Source organism: Melanotaenia boesemani, chromosome 15 (genome assembly GCF_017639745.1).
Source record: "Melanotaenia boesemani isolate fMelBoe1 chromosome 15, fMelBoe1.pri, whole genome shotgun sequence".
NCBI lineage: Eukaryota > Metazoa > Chordata > Actinopteri > Atheriniformes > Melanotaeniidae > Melanotaenia > Melanotaenia boesemani.
Window position 1 is genome coordinate 6,771,618 of NC_055696.1, and position 15,525 is coordinate 6,787,142.

General features: G+C 37.5%; 3 protein-coding genes across 3 annotated transcripts; 2 read left to right on the forward strand and 1 right to left on the reverse strand.

The window, feature by feature from the left end:
* Positions 1-5,632: 5,632 nt before the first annotated feature.
* On the forward strand, positions 5,633-7,753 carry LOC121654347 (mitochondrial uncoupling protein 2-like). The gene is made up of 7 exons (XM_042008441.1): positions 5,633-5,942; positions 6,074-6,213; positions 6,302-6,509; positions 6,596-6,793; positions 6,880-6,981; positions 7,095-7,275; positions 7,368-7,753. Exons 2-7 carry the CDS (start codon positions 6,088-6,090, stop codon positions 7,480-7,482), a joined length of 930 nt encoding a protein of 309 aa, XP_041864375.1. The 5' UTR covers positions 5,633-5,942; positions 6,074-6,087; the 3' UTR covers positions 7,483-7,753.
* Positions 7,754-9,664: 1,911 nt separating this feature from the next.
* Positions 9,665-11,922, forward strand: LOC121655012 (mitochondrial uncoupling protein 2-like). The gene is made up of 8 exons (XM_042009435.1): positions 9,665-9,863; positions 9,964-10,117; positions 10,357-10,556; positions 10,701-10,917; positions 10,997-11,194; positions 11,285-11,386; positions 11,480-11,660; positions 11,787-11,922. The coding sequence occupies exons 3-8, from the start codon at positions 10,431-10,433 to the stop codon at positions 11,899-11,901; spliced, it is 939 nt and encodes a 312-aa protein (XP_041865369.1). The 5' UTR covers positions 9,665-9,863; positions 9,964-10,117; positions 10,357-10,430; the 3' UTR covers positions 11,902-11,922.
* Positions 11,923-11,948: 26 nt separating this feature from the next.
* On the reverse strand, positions 11,949-14,719 carry dnajb13 (DnaJ heat shock protein family (Hsp40) member B13). Its single transcript, XM_042009434.1, has 8 exons — positions 14,516-14,719; positions 14,313-14,416; positions 13,989-14,150; positions 13,722-13,870; positions 13,114-13,227; positions 12,555-12,668; positions 12,388-12,464; positions 11,949-12,195 (listed from the first exon to the last, which is right to left on the reverse strand). Exons 1-8 carry the CDS (start codon positions 14,581-14,583, stop codon positions 12,036-12,038), a joined length of 948 nt encoding a protein of 315 aa, XP_041865368.1. The 5' UTR covers positions 14,584-14,719; the 3' UTR covers positions 11,949-12,035.
* Between the last annotated feature and the right edge of the window lie 806 nt (positions 14,720-15,525).

The following is a 15,525-nucleotide window of genomic DNA, read 5'->3' on the forward strand; positions in this document are numbered from 1 at the left end:
GTTGTTTTTTTAAATAGTTTTCTCAGTAACTGAAGACTAAAATGTTTTGGTGAAAATTTTCATAACAACAACCATAATTCTTAGTTTTCATACAGGCACTATTCAAATTAGTATTATTATTGTTGGTATCAATGCTTTTTCCTTCGAAGTCTGTAATATTGTGTGCTGTAATGCTGTAATTGATGATATGCCCAGTATTTTAGAAAAATCTTCTGCACATTTCTTCATAAAGTAAAAAAAAAAACAAAACAAAACAAAAAAACAAAACAAAAAAAAAACAAAAAAAACAAAACACTTTTCATTTTCAAATCTGAAAGATCTGAAGATTCACAATGTGTTGTATCAAGTTTCAAATAAGCAAGTATTTACACATAACACTTTATACAACATCTAAAAACATATTTTAAAATGTAATGTGTTCAGTGACATCCTTAACCCCTTTCCTGGCATTACATATATGTTTTGTAATATAATTCCTTTTCTTTATAAAGTATGTATTGTACTGGAAATTTCTAATTATTTCAATGTTTCCTCTAAATTTTTCTTGTGCTGTATGTTTTCGAAGTAACCTTATTAAAAAAAAACAAAAGCCATGTGAGGGACCAAGTCCAAGGATGAAGAGAGCACAGGAGATTTTTTTTAAAAGAAAGTCTTTTGACATTTAATTTTACAAAAAAAACACAACACAAAACAAAACAACAATACAAATTCTAAAGTAAAAGTTCTGGGCCCACAAAAGAGGTCAAATAAACAGAACATCAACATAAGGCACTGTAAACTAACTGCCACACAAGGGAAACTATATACTGGCTGATCAGACCATTTTGACACAAGAGGGAAAACATAAAATAACTATCTCCAACATACTTAATAAAGTCAACTAATTCATAACAGAACTTAAACAATTTTGACTCTTAACTTATTAGGGAAACAAATCTAAATAATCATAATTCTACATAAAAAAACAAATAAAGTAACACAAAAACAATAGAAAACCTAAACCCCTCTCCCACTATTCTCCTGTGGAATGGAAGACTCCAATAAGGCTGTGGTCTCATCAAGGGAGATCCACATCAGCTGGGACTCTTTTCCTTAGCAGGCTTGGTTTTCCCACATACAACAACTTCACCAGGAACTGGCAACTCAAAGAAAACACATATTAACTGACAGTAAACCAAATTAACAATGTGACAAGAATGAGTCAACTAAAAGTGTGCACCCAATTAGTTAACCACCCAGCCAACCCTGTTAATAAACTAAGATATAAAACAAATGGTAAGTATTACAAATAAAGTGTCTATTAAATTAATGGAAATAAAGAAAAAGGTCACCAGACTGGGCTCACTGTGTGTGGCTGCCTAGGCGGCCATCACAAGCCACTAAAATGAAGTCAGAACTCCTTTGTTTCCTCCAATGGCATCTGATCTTAAAACTGGGCTTTGAAAAGAATACTGCCAACCCGTGCCAAGTACAAACAATTAGCAAAGCACTGACTCATTTCTGGTATGTAGGTCCATCTGGGGCCTCGGTGAAACATCTTTTCATGTATGCTTTGAAATGTTGTATGTCAAAATGAAGCTTGATGAGGTTAAATTAGCATGAAAAGCTTTCGCCAAGTTTAGATTCTTTTTTAATACTAGGAAATTAAAAAAAAATTCCAAACAAAAAGCCGGTTTAGAGTCCTTTATTTCTGCTCTTTAAATAGCATACTCGCCTTGTATGTGAATTCCTTCTCCCTTAGATGAACATGGGTTCAGGCATTTCAAGTCAACAGATCTCAACACAATAATGAAATGATTTTATGCAAACCTTTATGGCTCAGCCTGTACCTTTCCTGAAGAGGTTAGAAATTTAGAAACTTCTTAATAAGATAGCCTTCCCATCTTTATGAGATAACCAAAAGGCTGCATTTTGCAGACGAGGATGAAGTTTTAGAAGCCATTAGTGATCTTGGTAAAGCTCCAGGGCCGGATGGCTTTGGCCCAGATTTTTATAAGACGTTTTGCAAGATATTAGTTGGCCCTCTCACAGATATGTACTTAGATTACTTTAATGAGGGTTGCCACCCCTCTCCTTTAAACCTTGCCTGCATCTCTGTGATTTTGAAGAGAAATTAGCCTCCAGATCTTTGCAGGTCCTACAGACCAATTAGTCTAACATTGACAGTTTGCTTCCAGTCCTTATAAATCCTGATCAGACAGGTTTCATTCATGGCCGTCATTCTTCTAGCAATGTCAGGAGACTTCTAAACATTTTACAAAACACTTAGAAACAAAACAAAACAAAACAAAACAAAACAAAAAGCATTAGCTATCTCTCTTCATACCGAAAGGCCTTCAACAGGCTTGGGTTTGGCTTGGGTAGAGACTTTATCAAATGGACCCAGCTTATATATCATACACTAAAAGCTATTTTCATAACTAATGGCCCTCAATCAAAGCCTTTTCCTGTGGTCAGAGATGCCTGCCACTAAGTCCTTTTCTCCTTGCCATGGCGTTAGAACCTCTAGCAGAGACTGTCTGACTTCATGCAGGGGTGTCTGGATAGGAAACACAGAGCATAAAAATTGCCCTGTATGCTGATGACATTTTTCTGTTTGTGCTATATCTGGCTATAAGATCAGTTTTAATAAATCGGAGGCCGGGCCGCTTGGAGGCTTGAGCAATACTGAGATTAAAAATTACTTGAACATTGCATGGTCAGCTTCTAGTTTCAGATATATGGGAGGTAAAGTTCCTCTTGTCTAGAAGGAGCTGTGGAAATTTAATTTCACCACAGTCAGAGATGCAGTTAAAAAAAACAAAAGACTTAGAATGTTGACCAAATCTCTGTCATATTTTGGATGAATTAGTCTTATTAAAATGAATCTCCTCCCCGAATTTTATACCCTTTGCTGATGCTTCTGCTATACTTTATTTAAAAAGTTAACTGGGAACTAGAGAAGGTAATCTCAAAAATTATATGGCATGGCAAGAAACTCAAACAGAGGTTTAAAATATTGCAGCTACCCATTGACATAGGAGGCTGTTCTCTTCCTAACTTATTTTTTTTTATAATTGGGCCTGCCATGCTGGCCACCTCCAGTCATTGTTGCATTCTTCTATTAGTGAATATAACTGTGGTGAATCTTGGGCTTGTTATCCACACTCCCCATGGAGATTGGTTACCTATGAGGAAAATGATATTAATACTGAAATAAAACATAACTCTACAATAACATTAGAGTGTGGTGCGTTGTATTATGCATTATTGGGAGACAAGAACAGGAAATCCCCACTTTCCCCTGTTACTCACAGCCCTGACTTCCCTGCAGGTATCAACTCATCTTTGTTTTCTGTATAGTGAAACAAGGGTGTTCATGTACTTTGTCATCTATTTGAAGACAACCCTTTTATGTCCTTTCAGCAGTTGCAGGAGATGTTGGAAATTTGACAGTCATGTTTTTCTTTTTGCAATTTACAAGAAAGACAGTTCATATCTTCCCTTAATAATTTCCCTACCACTGCCTTGTACCTTAATAAACTGGAAACATTTCTTCTAAACTGTAAGTTTACAGCAGTTCATTTTTGTTTTTTATTCTCAGTTACAAAACTTCTTCCATAAATAGGAAGATGACTGGGCATTAAATTTGTTGAGGATCAAAAGAAAGAAAGAGGCAATAGATGTGATAAGAACACAATTACCAGTAATATGCTGAGGACAACTTATAACAATATACTCCATAGATTGCATTTGACACCAGTTTTTTTTTTTTTTGCATAAAATAGATAGAGCCATATCTCCCCTCTGCATTAACAGTAAATCAAACAGGGGGACCTATTTCCATAGTTTTTGGGAGTGCAGACTCATCTCTAGATTTTGGACTCATATGGCCAAAAGTTTTTCTTCTTCTTTGTTTTGTTGGTTTTTTTTTTCTTTTTGTTTTATTGTGTAATGTGCAGCTGTTTTTAGTGTGTGGGTGGGGGGAAGATGGCAGATATCATGTGTTATGTTCATCCTTGTTTAAACTAATAAAAGAAAAAAAAATCTGTGAATGGAGAAAAGCAGGTGTACAGCATCAGATGCCCTGTGCTCCACTAACCTTTATATGACGCAGAGACTATTAGTAGAATTCTGCTCTTTATTTATAGTGTAATGGAGATGATCTGTTTCATAGCTCTGAATCCAGGTTTGCAAAGGAAGCAATGTAGTGATGGCAGTCTGCTTGCTTAGTCTCATTTTCAGAGGGAGGGGGGAACTGGCTGCAAACTGGTTGAAGCCGGATCAGTGAGGTGTTTACTTGACTGTCTGTGTGTGCAAAGGTTACTCACACAGTGTTCACTAGAATCTGTTTTTAGTGTCAGGTGAGGAAGCAGATGGTGGTGATGGCTCCTCCTTTCTGTACCTTTCATGGGGGTATTAAATGCATCTAAAACATAGTTCATTACAGTAATGTCTACTTTGTTTGCACCCATGCACTATGGAAAGTGTAATTAAAACTTTCTACTTACAATAGCTTATAAACTTTTAAAATAGCTTTGTAGTTAAAATATTGTAACTAGTGGAAAATATGCAGTGGCAGGATTTGTCATCAGCCTTGTTTACATAAACAAGTAAGTGTTTTGAGTAGCTTGTCACATGGAACAAGAAATCATTTTGTCAGGACATTCAGCAGTATGTGTAATATATATATATATATATATATATAGTAATTGTCCCTTTTTTTTGTCAACTCTGACTCATTTAGCAACAGGTAAAAAAAATGGATATTTGGGGGAGATTGTTTTGCAGAGTCAACTATGTGGTTATGACATATGTTTGTCTGAGCCCTGACCCAGAGCTGCTATGGAAAGTCATGCGCACACAGAGAACTCCAATACTGTACCTACAAAGTGTCCCCCACCATCCTCCTCTAACACTTTCCATCCGGCATACAATCCCCTTACCGTGTTACTAGTTTGCATAAACAAACAGCCTCAGTGACTGCACTCAAATGCTACATGCATCCACCCACCCTTGTTCATCAAATGGATTGGCTGAGGAGACGGGCTGTTCCTTGGCCCAGGATGTTTCGTAACTCCAGTCACAGGGAGGGGAGATGAGGAAATTCCTAGAACTCCTGACATGGCCTTAAATTATTTTGCAGGGCATTAACAAAAATGACTCAGATGTGCATTGCAAATGCTATCCAGCAAAGCCACTAAAATGCCCCATCAGACACACCTCGCAGTTTGATTGGCTGCACATATCAGCCAATAGAAAAACGGGGTACTCTTTGTGACGTTAGCAGAGTAACATGAGCAGATAAATACGTAAAATTCTCTGTAAATACCCAACCTCATGGCTTAAAACTTAAATGCATTCATGCCTTTTCAGGAAGTAGAGAATTAATTTAAAAGGGGAGTGAAAAATATGCTGAAAACATTTTGAATGTTTATGGGTGCTGATCATGCCAGACGACTGGTATGATGATACCACTACAAGCACATCAACAAGTGCTCAAATATCCAGTTGTGTCACAGACTAAAAAACATGACATTCACATAACAGGTGTGCACAACTTGGTAGGCTGCCCTGAAGCCATGTGAAAAAGATGTCTATAAATTTAGAGGCTCCTTCCACAGTGGAGCAGCGAGCTGCAACAAGAGGCAAGGACACTTAATGGACTAATGCTGCAATAGATTGTTTACTCTTCTCTCTTTACTGGATTATAACGGTTTTGAAAACTGTCAATAATTTTGATTTTTTTTATTTGTATCGTGTAATTATATGCTAAGTTTAAAAATAGTCCATGGATCATTAATTATATGATAAATGCTTGCTTTTTTTAGGACGTGGTGGTATGCTGGCTAAGTCACTTCAGAGACAGTTTATGGCCAAAGGTATTTCCACAACAGAACCACTTCCAAAGACCAGTCTGCTTCTTGAGAAAACTTAAAACTAGTCCTCGTCTTCACAAACAGGTATGCACAACTTCTGAATACATCTGTATGCCTTGAGCCTAGCAACAGTCTTCAGGATATGCAGTGTGTGTGGTGTAATTTACACAAAAGCAAATAGTATTAAGATCAGATCTTTCTATTCTTGCCATCAGCCCAGACGTAAAAGATGGTTGGCATGAAACCCACTGAAGTGGCGCCCTCTGCGGCGGTTAAGTTCTTCGGAGCAGGCACGGCAGCCTGCATTGCTGACCTCATCACCTTTCCATTGGACACTGCCAAAGTTAGACTACAGGTAAGAACTAGACACGCTTCACATTTAGATTTTATTCTTGACTTTTAATTTCCCACTAAAACTCCTTGAATGTCCTCCAACTGTCCAGATCCAAGGAGAGGCTCAGAAAGTTGAATGGTCCAATGCAGTGAAGTATCGGGGAGTGTTTGGTACCATCACCACCATGGTGCGCACTGAGGGGGCTAGGAGTCTTTACAATGGACTGGTGGCTGGACTCCAGAGGCAGATGAGCTTCGCCTCGGTCCGTATTGGCCTTTATGACTCCATGAAGCAATTCTACACTCGAGGCACTGAGAGTGAGTTTCATGTGTTTGCTGTCTTACATGAGCAAGGGAGTTTCTGTTTTCCCTGCTGCTTTAGTAAAAGTGTTATCCTTTTACAGGTGCTGGGATTGTGGTTCGGCTCATGGCGGGTTGTACCACAGGAGCAATGGCTGTGGCTTTTGCACAACCAACAGATGTGGTGAAGGTGCGCTTCCAAGCCCAGATAAGGCTGGCTGATGGTGAGAAGAGATACAATGGTACGCTGGATGCCTACAAAACGATAGCCAGAGATGAGGGCGTACGTGGACTTTGGAAAGGTACTTGCATTTTTCACTTCAGGTTCTATTTATTTGTGATAATCTCTCCACAGATTTGGAAATAACCATTTCCTGCTTTCTTCCAGGCTGCTTGCCAAACATCACCCGCAATGCCATTGTAAATTGTGCCGAGCTGGTCACCTACGATATAATCAAAGAACTGATCCTAAAGTATGACCTAATGACAGGTGAGAAGTAGAAGTAAACAACTTAGCGGTCAATCTGACAAATATCCCATTAAAATTATCACAAAAACTCAAAAACTGATTCAGAAAGTGACTCTGCCTCTGTTTACCCATAGACAACCTACCATGCCACTTCACAGCTGCCTTTGGCGCCGGTTTCTGCACAACAGTTGTGGCTTCTCCAGTGGATGTAGTTAAAACACGGTTCATGAACTCAGGAACTGGCCAGTATAGCAGTGCTGTCAACTGTGCCCTAACAATGCTGAGAAATGAAGGACCCACCGCTTTCTATAAAGGGTAAACACACACTAACATGACATTAACGCGCATAACAACAAAATAACTTCCTCGGAGCACTTCTTTACTCTCCTTTCCTTCATCTCCTTCAGGTTTATGCCTTCTTTCCTGCGACTGGGATCCTGGAACATTGTGATGTTTGTGACTTATGAACAAATTAAGAGGGGTATGACCAGAGCAAAACAGTACTGGGAGTCGCCGTTTTAAATCCACCTTGACAGACTGAGTTCAAGACTGGAGAGATACAATGGCCTAACCTGCAGTAGCAAACACTGCATCATGGTGGGAAAAAGAGAAATGTAAGAGGAGGCCCAAAACAGACGGACATATATGGTGATGAGGCAGACGGGCACATTGTTGATGTGGCTCAGATGCTGACTTTATGAGTTATATGAGATCATATGAAGACTTGTGGCAGGAAAAAAAAAACTGGGGACATGGCTGCAATGTCAGAATGACTCAAAGATGAGAGTATAAAGGCACATTTTATGGATTGTAATGGGAACCACTTTCCATTACTAAAAACCCCATGTTTAAAATGGATCTGAAATGCTACATCCAACAGATTATATTTATATGTATAATTAAATCTTGTTTAACTGACTGTTTTATGATGGACTTTCACATTTACAAGGATGAACTGAAAGATTGGATAAACTGTGTTATGAAAGTTACTATTAAGAGCAATTTATCCATGAAAACAGATCATTTCTGCTGTATGCCACCTCCTTTGTTATCTGTATTGTGGATTATTATGAATGAATGAATGAATGAATGAATGAATGAATGAATGAATGAATGGTTCTTCATTTTTAATATGTTATTGTTTACAATGTTTAATATTTTTTGTGATATGTGGTTAGGGGATTTGACAGAAAGATGACTGTATGAGCCTCCTATTTTAAAAAGTATGATTTATTGCTGGTCAGTGAGTCAGAATATGTTACACATGATGAAAAGTAATACTACAATACAAATAAATAAAAAAAAAAAATCACTTTTTTCATGTTTGTTGCATCATTTTGTTTTACCTTTGTTAGTTTTTGTGCAGTTTTAGTAAACACCTTAAATGGGAGGAAAGGTAATTTGCAATGCTTAATAAACTGTACAAAATGACCCTTTGCTGGAATTTTAATGCAGGATTATTTGGTTTCATGTGATAGAATTTAACATTTCAAAGAAAATATCACAGTTAAAGAGTCTTCTCCATGATAGTACTCAAAGTAGTGCTGTTAGATTACCAGTGCATGCAGGATCTAAAGTTGTCTGATAAAGAAATGGAAGAAATAAGAAATACTGACCAAATAATCCAATGTTGCAATAAATGGTTGCATATTATAGTACTACTAATAAAAAATAATTCATTACAAATTAACCCTACTATAAAACATTTTTCACGTGCATTTGGACAGACAAATGAAGAGACATGTAATGTGCAGAGTACAATCCAGTAGAGAAGAATAAGAAAAAGACTAATTTCCTTTGGCACCGGACCTCTGAATAAATGCAGCTTGGTATGGTGAAACTTGGAAACACATGCACCTTGCTGTAACTTCCTAACAGGGTCAGTCAGATATATAGAAGCGCAGCACTGCCATAAAGCAACACTTGTAGGACATCATGTACCCAGGCACTAAGTCATAACATTGCACTTTACAATCCTCAGCTATCATATGTCTGCTCTTTCTATATTTGCCAAACTGCAACTAATCACACAAGGCTGCATTACTTTGCAGAGGGCTGCCCAGGAAACACAGTTGCTCAGAAATGCCACTCTGCAAATACACCACAGTCTATTGTGAGAATTTAATAATGAAACCACTTCTTCAGTAATTCAGCATCAGATGATTAATTTACAGTAGCAACAAAGTGTTGACAAAAAGTACAGGAGCACCTCATTAAGATGTAAAAATAGAAGACTGAACACAGCTAGTATAGTGGATAAATGTGTTAAAGCACATTTTGACAAAAGGCTGTGGCGAGATGATTACCAGTCTGAACATATGGCTCTAATCTGGTGTGCAGCGTACTCTATGTTCCTAGATGTTCATGATGACTCAGCATTCACTACAACAATGCATTCCTTACACAAGTAACTGACCTAATGAAACTATTTGCAGCAGGTAAAAAAGCCAAAAAATACAAAAAAAAAAAAAAAAAAAAAAATTTGTACAGATCCAACCCTCTATTTCTACAAATTGAAATGAAAGTTTTGTGTTTTTATGTTGCTGTTTATGTGTGGATAAAGTACAGAGGAAGCTTGCAGGTGAAGTGGAGAAAACTAAAGAAAATTGTGTTACAAACTCTGCAGTCACCCATGCAAATACAACCACTCCTTGTTTGTCATACAGGTGTTCATACAGTAGTTTGACCACAAGACCAGCAGGCAGCCTATGGAGTTATTATTAGGGAGAGGCACCACAGTAACACATGCTGTGCCATGATGTAACAGCATCACAGCAGTACTTAAAGAGGCATCTCTTCCCCCCGACTCTACTGCATCCTGACCATTCATCCCACCACTTCCAGAAAACCATCTGGATCTTGTCACTTAAAGAGGCATTTCAACTTTTTTACACAAAATCACGGTAAACCTGGATTTTTTCTTAGAATATTCTTGCCTGCAAGTTTTGCTAAAGTTTTGTTATACTGTTTGTGTTGTTTTTGGTTCTTATGTCTGATTTACAGGACTTGGAGTATGATCTTAAAACTCATCATTTCTGAAAGACCTTCTATGGAAAATCAAGAAAACCAATTTAAAGCTGGTACAAAGTTCAGCCAAAGAGACACCTTTAGAGAATCCTGATCTCTAACGCTTCCATCTTTAACTGCTCCAATACAAGTAATGCACTTTTATTCTTCTGTGTTATTGAATTGCAAAGACGTTTAATAAGAGCCATCTTTTATTCAGCATAAAAAAAAATCTTATGGATAAAAGTTAGCTTAAGATGTTGTGATGAAGTTAAGAAATATAGTTACCCTAGCACATCCAAGAATAAATACATTTTCTTATGTTAGCAGGGTATACACTTAACTGCATAAATCCAGTGATCTTTAAATAATTTTCTTTTTCATTAACAGATTTTGAAGGAGCTTCTTGTCCTGTCCACATAAAAAAAACTAAATCTTCTTATTGATTGAAAGAATTGTGAAAAATGGTTGGATTTGGACCTGCAGATGTGCCTACATCAGCAGCTGTAAAGTTTGTGGGAGCAGGAACAGCAGCTTGCATTGCTGACCTGATCACTTTTCCATTAGACACTGCCAAAGTGCGGCTGCAGGTATATCAAAATTTAATCTAAAATGTATATTCTCTGCATAAACATAAAATATTTTAACATTTTTGCTCACAACAACAAAGAAGTTCATTACCTTTTACTTTAGTTTAATCTCAGGTATCTGAGTTTCTTCTATGTGCTGCACAGATCCAAGGAGAAGCTAAAGCCCCTGCAGAAGTGGGTAAAGTCCCCATCATGAGGTATCGTGGAGTGTTTGGCACCATCATCACCATGGTGCGCACAGAGGGACCTCGGAGTCTTTACAGTGGACTGGTTGCAGGACTCCAGAGGCAGATGAGCTTTGCTTCTATCAGAATCGGCCTCTATGACTCTGTTAAACAGTTTTACACTAGAGGCTCTGATCGTGAGTATCTATTCTGTGGGGATCTAACTAGAGCAGCCCTGCACCAGTCTGACTGGACATCTCCTCTTTACTGGTGCAGATGTTGGCATCGGCAGTCGGCTGCTTGCAGGATGTACCACAGGTGCCATGGCGGTTGCTTTAGCTCAACCTACAGATGTGGTAAAAGTCCGCTTTCAGGCACAGGCCAGGTCTAGTGAGCATGCTAGACGCTACTGTGGCACTATTGATGCTTACAAGACCATTGGGAAGGAAGAAGGGATTCGTGGTCTGTGGAAAGGTAGCTTAAGCTTATACTCATGTCTTAAAGAGTCTACTAATAATTCTTATGACACATCCATTTATAAACTTTTACAACTTTGTCACGCAGGTACAGCTCCAAATATTGCGCGCAATGCAATTGTTAACTGCACAGAATTGGTCACGTATGACTTCATTAAGGAAATGCTTCTCAAGTCAACACCACTAACTGGTAAAAAAAAAGGGTTTCTGCCCAGCATAATGCGTGGTGATACCTGAATGTTCTCCATGCCCTGGGTTTTAATCTTCATCCCGTACCCCACAGATAACCTGCCCTGCCACTTTCTATCAGCCTTTGGTGCTGGACTATGCACAACTGTGATAGCATCTCCTGTGGATGTGGTCAAGACAAGATATATGAATTCTGCAGTCGGCCAGTACAGCAGCGTCCTTAGCTGTGCTGCTGCCATGATGACCAAAGAGGGCCCACATGCCTTTTATAAAGGGTAAGCAAAAAGTGCATGAACAGGTGAAAGGTTTAGGAAGGATAAAACATTTAAGAGAGATGGATGTAAAATGAATTAATGGAATACTATCAATCATCTTTCTTCTGTTCTTTTTTCTCTCTTAAGATTCATGCCATCTTTCTTGCGCCTTGGCTCCTGGAATGTGGTGATGTTTGTAACATATGAGCAGCTGAAACGAGCCATGATGGCTGCAAATCACAGCTGTACAGCTTCCCTGTAATCAATAATATCTATCTGAAGGCTGGGCTGTACCACAGTTGACTTTTAACAATCATTTTTATTTTTTCTGTCTTCCAAAGAATATTTTACTCAAATATAACAACGTGAACTCATGTACATGTAATTAAAATGTTATCATTGAATAAAATCTAGAGCCTGCTTGATCAGATGCTTCCTCTCGGTGGAGAGACTCACAGGGAACTGGATGTCAAAAGTAATAATGAGGTTTCCTCTCTTGGAAGGATCCTGGGACAGCGGCATTCCCTCTCCACTCAGCTCTTTTTTATATGTAGGGCTGATATTGTGACAAAACAAAGAGAGAAAAATGGTACACTTACTGAGCCAGATGACGCAAAAAAAAAAAAAAAAAAAAAAAAAATCAGAACAGTGTATTCCGCATATATGCAGTGTTTGACTTTCTAATACTGTATTATTTGAGATTTTTATTTAGTATTCCACTTGTGCCTCAGCATAGGAAACCACTTACTGTACAATGTCACTGATAGGAATGGTGAGTAGCCTGCCATCTAGTGTCTGAACATCCACAGAGAAGCCAGTTAGAGCCTGTTAAAGTAGGAATAAACAGCTTCAGTGTTCATTCTTTTAAAGCAAATCTTTAAGTGTGACCAGTAATAAAACCGTGAAATGACTCACCATCCCAAGAGAGATCTTGACCTTGTAGATCAGGTCATTGTGTTGTCTTACAAACAAAGGATGACTCTTCTCTCGTACAATGAATACAATATCTGCAGGAATGTTGTTTGGTCCCTGAAGGTGAAATACATCTGAATGATTGCTTTGCATAGTCTGATAAGTGCTAAATTTAAGCAACAAGTTTGTTTTTGACCCCCCCCCAAAAAAAAGACAAAAAGAAAAAATCACACAAACTCTTACCTGGATTATCCTGAAGAGATCTACTAAATTTACTTACTTGGTCAATCTGATAATGAGTCTAACATCTAAGTAATTAAGTAAATGTATCAAAGAAATTTGATGTGATGTGTCAATGAAAAACCCCCAAACGTCAGCTATAATTTAAACTTGTTTCAAAGTGCCCTAGTTCTGCAATCTAAGTGGCTAAGCAAGCTCCCAGTGTCCTATTGCAAAAATAAGTAGAAATAAGGTAAACCAACTGATCATTACATCACATGAAACATCATTTTTACATAAAGTTGTAATCTTAATATGAAATATTTTTGAGCACTTCACTTACTTGATCTCCTTCTTTGGAGAAAATTATTCTTGTACCTTCTTTCCATCCAGACTTCACATCTATAGTCAGGATCTTGTCCTTGATACTGGATGTGTGTCCATCGTCATTCATAACCTACAACACAAATGAGGTTCTATTTATAATAACAGAGTATATTATATTGGGTAAAACATATTAAATATTTACCTGAATTATGTTGTTAGTCATTGCTAATTAGTTAGATCTAATTCCACTGTAGTGGCTCTGTGATGCAAAAACCAATTAAACATAAAGAAGCTAAATTTCAAGAGTTTTCTTTAAATACAATTGTGTTTGTGCTTTGTTATTTTATCAGAAATGTCCTAATGTGGTCTATTTACTTGCTTTTTGCGTTTAATCAGAATCAGAATCAGAAATACTTTATTAATCCCTGAGGGAAATTGCTACATTACACCTTAAATCATGACCAAGTTTTCAGTTTTGTTGTCTGAAATATTGCCATCTTTCTGTTTCTGGATGTTTTTAATCTAAGACTGTTGGGTCAAACGTGAGATGCTCTCAGTCTAATGGAGTTATGAATTATTTAAAAACTCAAAAGCTACTGGCTGAGGAGTGACAGCAGCTTCTACCCTGCGAGATATCTTAATCTTTTTTGTGCATCCATGGAAGAGGTCATCCAGGGACAAATGAAGGTCTCTTTCAATCGGGGAATCTTGAGTCTTCACCACCACTGGTTGCAGGTTGCCAAACTGAAGCGGAGTGTCAGATGTATAAAAGTCTACCAAACAAACAAAAAAAGAAAAACAAAACAAAAGAATAAATAAAAAAAATAACACAGCTGGTATGAAATGGAAAAGGAACATTCATTGTATGTTATTTGATTGTTGTTTTCTAACCTGCAAAGGGGTTATCACCCCCAAAAAACTGTTTGAAAGTTTTCTCTGGATTCCCATGGTAAGCATACTTTGATGACCAAGCCCCACCACTGCCAAACTCAGCTGGGATACCACCTTTTAGACCCTCCACACCAAACTTATCATAGGTTGCCTTTTTTCGAACTGTCATGGGATAAAATGGACACATTACATGCAGTATCCAGATATGATGAATCTTTCCAGCTAATCAGGACATGTGGCAGCTGTTTTCTTTTGTAACAATGAGTACATGTTGCCAAATATATAACATTTTGACCAGTTTCAGTAAGAATTTAAGTAACTTACGATCACTCAGAACATCGTAGGCTTCACCCAACTGAATAAATTTCTCGTAGCTTCCAGGTTTCGTGTTGCTGCTCGGATGAAACTTCAGAGCGAGACGTCGATATCTACATACGTACATGAGAAAGAGTGACTCGCACACACTATAAAAAGGCTCATGTAAGACATTTATGTTAGACAAAGCTTTAACGTCTTGCAGAACTCACGCTTTTTTAATGTCTGCATCAGTTGCATTTCTGTTTATTTCGAGCGTCTCGTAGTAATCCAGACTCATGACGGGATTTAATACATACAGTTACATCCAGAAATTAAAGTATAACTCCACAGGTCAGTTTTTCTGCACAATGACAAAATAATAATAATAATAAAACAACAACAACAACAAAAATCGACTAGAACATAATGTAGCGCGTGTTTAGATTGGTTTCCATGGCGATGACTGCTAAGGAAACTCTCGCGAGGTTTTCTAAAGAACCTCTGTGACTGACGTATGCCAGTTATACATGTGTGACTGACACACATCGGGCAGCACTTGAACCTTAAAAATAAATAAATAACAGGGAATGCCAACAGAAGAATATTATAGGAGATTTTGGCACATTTTTTAAGGGCACTGCACATACATTTAGTCGCTACTCATTCCATATAGGCCTACGTACAATCCTAAAGAATTATATAATACCAACTGGCACTACTAAAGGTGAGAAATAAAAACTAATGTCCTTACATTTAGTTTTTAAGATTAGAATTATATAAATTATTTATAGTGGATATGAAAACTGTCTATATATATATATATATATATATATAGACATATGTTCTGATTTTACCTTGTTTTAGAATTTCAAGTATCTTGATGCAAGGTGTAATCTAAGAGACATGAAAGGGTTAATTATTTATTAAGAGATTTTTCTGGAATAATGCCAAACTACATACAAACGTAAGAGTGGAAAAAAAAGCTTCAGGGATCTGAGAGTACAGTGCCTTTTGAGACTACTTATTTAAAATTTTACTTTACCATGAACACTTAAATTATACCTGATAATAGAAAACATGAAATTCAGCCGAATCTCAATTGCATGCGTCAGTCCCCTGGTCCTATGCATATGCATGGATGGTATGAGTTACATTACATGAATATTATCTTCATTATTCAGTTTTTTACATCTCCTGCAGTGTTTATCATACTAAATGAAATAATGATTTTCCAGCAGTG

What these genes read in the sequence shown, in the direction of transcription:
- LOC121654347 (XM_042008441.1), top strand. Translation starts at nt 6,088, where the DNA reads ATGGTTGGCATGAAACCCACTGAAGTGGCGCCCTCTGCGGCGGTTAAG. An exon ending in CGTACGTGGACTTTGGAAAG is followed by an intron (nt 6,794 to 6,879) that starts GTACTTGCATTT and finishes GCTTTCTTCCAG; the next exon opens with GCTGCTTGCCAAACATCACC. An exon ending in AAAGTATGACCTAATGACAG is followed by an intron (nt 6,982 to 7,094) that starts GTGAGAAGTAGA and finishes GTTTACCCATAG; the next exon opens with ACAACCTACCATGCCACTTC.
- LOC121655012 (XM_042009435.1), top strand. Translation starts at nt 10,431, where the DNA reads ATGGTTGGATTTGGACCTGCAGATGTGCCTACATCAGCAGCTGTAAAG. An exon ending in GATTCGTGGTCTGTGGAAAG is followed by an intron (nt 11,195 to 11,284) that starts GTAGCTTAAGCT and finishes TTTGTCACGCAG; the next exon opens with GTACAGCTCCAAATATTGCG. An exon ending in CCACATGCCTTTTATAAAGG is followed by an intron (nt 11,661 to 11,786) that starts GTAAGCAAAAAG and finishes TTCTCTCTTAAG; the next exon opens with ATTCATGCCATCTTTCTTGC.
- dnajb13 (XM_042009434.1), bottom strand. Translation starts at nt 14,583, where the DNA reads ATGAGTCTGGATTACTACGAGACGCTCGAAATAAACAGAAATGCAACT. An exon ending in GGGTGATAACCCCTTTGCAG is followed by an intron (nt 13,871 to 13,988) that starts GTTAGAAAACAA and finishes TTTGTTTGGTAG; the next exon opens with ACTTTTATACATCTGACACT. An exon ending in CCTATCAGTGACATTGTACA is followed by an intron (nt 12,196 to 12,387) that starts GTAAGTGGTTTC and finishes TCACAATATCAG; the next exon opens with CCCTACATATAAAAAAGAGC.